At 35.6% G+C, this 5,403-nt stretch overlaps 1 protein-coding gene across 1 annotated transcript in view; it reads right to left on the minus strand.

Annotated features, from left to right (window-relative positions):
• The window catches only part of LOC125044398 (dolichyldiphosphatase 1-like), a 16,107-nt gene extending 11,499 nt beyond the window's left edge, over positions 1 to 4,608 (minus strand). The window contains exon 1 of the mRNA XM_047641044.1: positions 4,250 to 4,608. Coding sequence (XP_047497000.1) covers positions 4,250 to 4,304 — 55 coding nt within the window. The 5' untranslated portion in view covers positions 4,305 to 4,608. The remainder of the gene's footprint in view (positions 1 to 4,249) is intronic.
• Positions 4,609 to 5,403: the final 795 nt, after the last annotated feature.

Consider the following 5,403-nt stretch of genomic DNA (forward strand, 5'->3'; position numbering starts at 1 on the left):
TGTAATGCCATTCTTTCTTAACCAATATTCACCAAAATTACCCTCTTGCCTCCTCCTCCTATCTTTTGGAATACCTACAGACTTCCAAGCAAATGCACTTGAAACTTACATAACTTGCTCCTCTCAAAGCTACTCTCAAAGTCAGCATAAAGTATCATTAAACTGTCTTATAACACACATCAGAAACATTTTTATACAATAACAGCAACAGAAAAATATATATCTAATAATAACAACAACAACAACAACAACAACAACAACAACAACAACAATATTGTGAAATACATACATATTACATACAGATTAAGGGACAAATACCACATTCTCTGTACAATGCATAATGTATTTTCATAATATGAAACCAAAAATACTGAAAAACTTTAAAATCAAATTCTACAACAAATATCATTTAGTAATGTACAATAAATAAACAAATATATACTAATGTTTATATTTCTCTTCTAAGGACACATTAGTTTTGAGAGTTAAAAATTATCAAATAAAAGATTTGCACAAAATCTATGAGGATAGGGAATAGGGTCAATTTTAAATAAATAGAAAAAATAGCCTTGACATCAAAAAAAGAAAAAAATAAATAAATAATAATAATCTGGATTAAAATATATGTTATGCCCAACACCAATTAAAGTATGTCCAATATTCTTTGATTCTTGAGCATGATGCAGATTCATTGTAGAACTATCCTGGATTTCTTGTTTTAATTATTTTTACAATTTCTACCTGTTTTAATTTTGTTTTTGTTTTTTTCTCTGATAATTGGTTGAACCTTTGACTACACAAACAATCCCATGTATGTGTTTCATATGATGGCAAAGACCAACCAATCTCCATCACATACATTCTGGCAAGATGGACTTTTGGCTGATTTTTATTCATGTGATTTATAAGCTTTACCTTTCCTGATATACATAGAAACCCTTGATGGCCAGTAACGGAGAGGAGAGTGAAGAGGCCACAGTACCACTTGATCCATAAATCCATGGATATAGAAAAATGGCTGTTGGTTACCTTTACTTTATACAGTATGACTTTGTGGCCATATCCTCCAATTTTCTCCATCTCTAGGTGTAACTCTTACTTCAGAAATAAGTGCAATTGTTTATGGTAAATTCAGAAATGATGCCTAACAACAATTTTCCAGTGACCATTATATTTTTCAGATAGCGCTCATCAAATTTCAATTGAAGGAAGCATAGCTATGATATTAGCCCTGATAGCTGAGGAGGGCATGATAAATACTAGGGACACTGCTGAGGAAAAGCTAGAGATTGAGATACACCAATCAATAATTTTGCTACTGTGTACCACATTTATAGTATTTATGGAGCTTTGGCCCCTATGCCCCCTTGCTTGCAAAATCTTCACCTTCAAATGTTCTGTCAGGGTAGAGCCTGGGTAAATACTCCCACTGTGAGTTCAGTTTTTGGTCTTTACAAAATGGATGGATCTGTAAGTACTTAGTCACCACTGAGTTCAGTACTAGTACTACCTATCTCATCTGTTTATCCTTTCCCTTGATTTTTGGAAATATTTCCTTTCATTTCATATTGCTATTACCAATGTCAATAACATTATAATAAATATAATGTCTATAAAACTATAACAGCTTTGATATTGGTAGCTTTTGTGAAAAAAAATATCTTACTGAAAACTCTATGAAAGGTTAAAACAGGTGACGTCACAAATACTACTAATTAAATCCATGGTGACTGAGCACTTGTGGAGCCTTTAATGTGACATTCCACAAAACAATTCTACAGTGAACACTATATTTTCCTGGCGGCATTCAGTTAATGACACACATCCACAGTTTACTGGGGACTCTGACCCCTAACCCCAATCCCCTGCCTGATCTGTAAAATCTTTACCTCATATTCTGTTCTGACATGATAGAACCTGGGCAAATATTTGGACCTCAAAATGATTTAGATAAATTTTCTATCCTTTTTTATGAAATTTATTCTATAAAGATGGCTCCACAGGTGCTCAGCCAGCAAGGAGACTAGCAGTATGCCCAAGTGACCAATCCTGATTTCCAATTCCTTGAATTGGCAGGAAAATGTATTCTTTCAAATACTAATGACATTGATGCTGTTATTATTCCTACTGATATTATGACTATTAAACTGTTATTGAAATCTTGGTATTATGAAAGACTATGAAATAATATAAAAGGCACTTTCCAAAAATCAAGGAAAAGGGTAAACAGGTAAGATAGGTAGGACTAATAACTGACTCCTTGGTGACTAAGCACTTGTAGAGTCATCTATGTGTAAAGACAATAAATAAACTTATATGACATGGCATGTATTCTTGCCATCCATGCTGATTGGGTTAAGTGATCATTCCAGCAGAACCAGCTTGAGTCATTAGAAATCTTTCCCATTGTTACTGGTGGGAAATGGGATGGCTGTCTACCATTCTTTTTTTGTTATTTGATAGATATTTTACAAAATAAAAAAAGTTTTCTCTACACCCTTGTATACTGTCTAGCCACAATGGAACGGATTTGAATTTTAACTAACTCGCCTTAGGCTTCTAATATCACGTGATTATCTATTACAATTTTCCACCAGACTTTACGTTTATGTCTATTATCATGTCATGGTTCAAGGAAATTTCTAGCAGGTTCATTTGATTTCCATTACTTACATTATCCACTAAAATTGTGTACAGTATTTGCATTGTTTACTCTGATTTAGCATAATTTTCTCTCGGTGCTGTAAGTGTGCATATAATGGAGTTCCTGCAGTTTATAAGTTTTACATCCTCTCTATTGCCGTTATTATAAGTTTTCCTTACACTGTTATGTTCTGTTAAATGATAGGTTCTGATTCTTTGGTTTTGGTGTTAGGCTTCATTTCCCCTAATACCTTATTTATGTATGCTTACAAGCCTTATCTTTAGATAGTGGATTTTTAAAGAGGTTAATTTATGATTTTCAGATAATGTTTACACAATCCAGAGATATCTGTTTTATATCGTATCTCAATTCCGTGGTAACTATCAACTAATAAAAATAATAAAATAAAATAAATAAATATATACTAATAATAATAATTTTGTAATCATTTTGAACAGGACTGCACAAAACAACATAATGGCCTCCATTCTTTAAGCTCCAACAAAGGACAACAAACTTCCAACACACATATTCTGCGAAAGAGAGCTTGGACTGGTTCTTTATTTGAAAGCAAGGAATAGTTTCTGTATCCCACAGCCACATAATACAAGGTAAAATTTGCTGTAATGGAGAGAATGACCATAAATGAGACACTTCTCATCTATGGTACTGCCTTTGCAAGTTGATAATAAGAAAGTTGGTAGACATTTACAAGAAAATGTAATGGCACTATAATAATAAAAAGGAAAAATTACACTCATTAACCACAAAATAATCTGTGTTGGCAAAAAAATAACATCAGAAATGAAGGTTGTGACCAAAGAGACAGACAGCAATCCCACGGCATGCGGGTGGGGATATGGGGGCTTATAGGGAAATTCACTGATCATATGGAGGTCTGGAGGAAAAGCCCCTGGGTTAGGAATTTTTTTGGTCCATACAGTGATGTTCGTGGATTTCCCAGGCATGGCTGGAGTAATAGGGACTTAATCTCAGAGAGGTAAGGTCACTTTGTAAACATTACCAATATTTTCATGTATATCATTTGGAATGGACATTGGCAAGAGATTAAGGCAGATTACACCATGGTAATTGAAAGAAGGAATAACTGCATGATTGGATAGCTGTTCAAAACTAAAGAAATAACAAAAGTAATTTACTATAGAAGATGAAAAGCTCCATCTTGCCAGTGCATGTAATCTGGCTGTTTGTTTACATTTGCTAGACTTTAAAGAAGAGACCACGGCATCACCTGACCATTGAGGCCTTACCTTTACTTTGAAGGTTACTATCATACCTTAGAGTGGTTATATAAGTTCTTTATGACATAATGTTGTGTCCTCTTCTAAAACATTAAGCAATATTTTTGAAAATCTAAACAAGGATCTGGTTTTGACTTACAACCTATTATCACACATAATTATATACATACACATAATAAACACACTGTTCACCTCCATGAAACATCCCTCTTTACCAAAATCTTGCAAAGGTTACCATAAAATACAGGAAATTATATACACAGGGCGTCCTCAAACCATTCTCAAAATTTCATCCCGAGAGACAGCTCTTTATAGGCTTATCTCAGCGAGACGTTCCACCTACCTTTTGGGTATTCAACGTGTGTCAGCGAAAAGGCTTTCCACTCTATGTCCGTCATTGTGTCAGTGGCCAGAGGCTGTGGTCAGGCAAGGGGAAGAGAAAAAGGCCCGACAGAATGGTGTTGTTCAGTCAGCAGTCGAGACCGTCGGCATTACCCCCCTGCCAAGTCCTCTCCAACAAGAGCTGTTTATTCTCTAATCTCTACTCGGTCGCCCCGATCAACTCTCTTTCAGAAAGCACCCGAGACTCCTGCACACGAGCAAGCGAATGACTGAGGCTCGGAAGCAAATGGAAACGAATGACCCGGGCCGAGGAGGGAGTCATCTGGCACTTTAGGGGAGCAGGGCGAGTGTCCGAACGAGTCTCGGCGGCTTCGATGGCCGCCCGCGATAAGGGCTCCCGCGGCGCCGAGCTACGGGCGGCGCGGCGGGCGGGCGGGCGGGCGGGCGGGCGGCGCGGCCCTTGGGTGGGAATCACAATGGCAGGGCCTATCATGGGCACATCAGTGGACATAAGTGTATTTTGGTCGTACCTATATACAAGACGCACACACATGCGCGAAAAGCTATCCGTACGTTTAGTATTTTTCTCTTCATTGCTTATTTACAACTGTGTATGTATACTTCACAGACATGCATACATGAATACATACGTACATACATACATACATGTGTATTATGTGTGTGTGTGTGTGTGTGTGTGTGTGTATACATATAAGTATATCTATCTAGCTATCTATATATATCTATATATATGCATATACATGCATAGATATGTATATATATAAACATACGTATATAATATTTATATATAATATATATAAATTTATCTACACACACACACATATATATGTGTGTATGTGTGTGTGTGTGTGTACATATATGCATATGTATGTATGTAGATATGTACATATGTATGTACACATGCATAATATATATACATATATGTATATATACATAGATATATGTATATCTATGTATATATATACATATACATATATATATATATATATATATATGCGTGTGTATCTCTCTCTCTCTCTCTCTCTCTCTCTCTCTCTCTCTCTCTCTATATATATATATATATATATATATATATATATATATATATATATATAGTTGTGCGTGTGTTCGCGCACACACACACACACACACACG

Source organism: Penaeus chinensis, chromosome 35 (assembly GCF_019202785.1).
Source record: "Penaeus chinensis breed Huanghai No. 1 chromosome 35, ASM1920278v2, whole genome shotgun sequence".
In the NCBI taxonomy this organism is placed as follows: domain Eukaryota; kingdom Metazoa; phylum Arthropoda; class Malacostraca; order Decapoda; family Penaeidae; genus Penaeus; species Penaeus chinensis.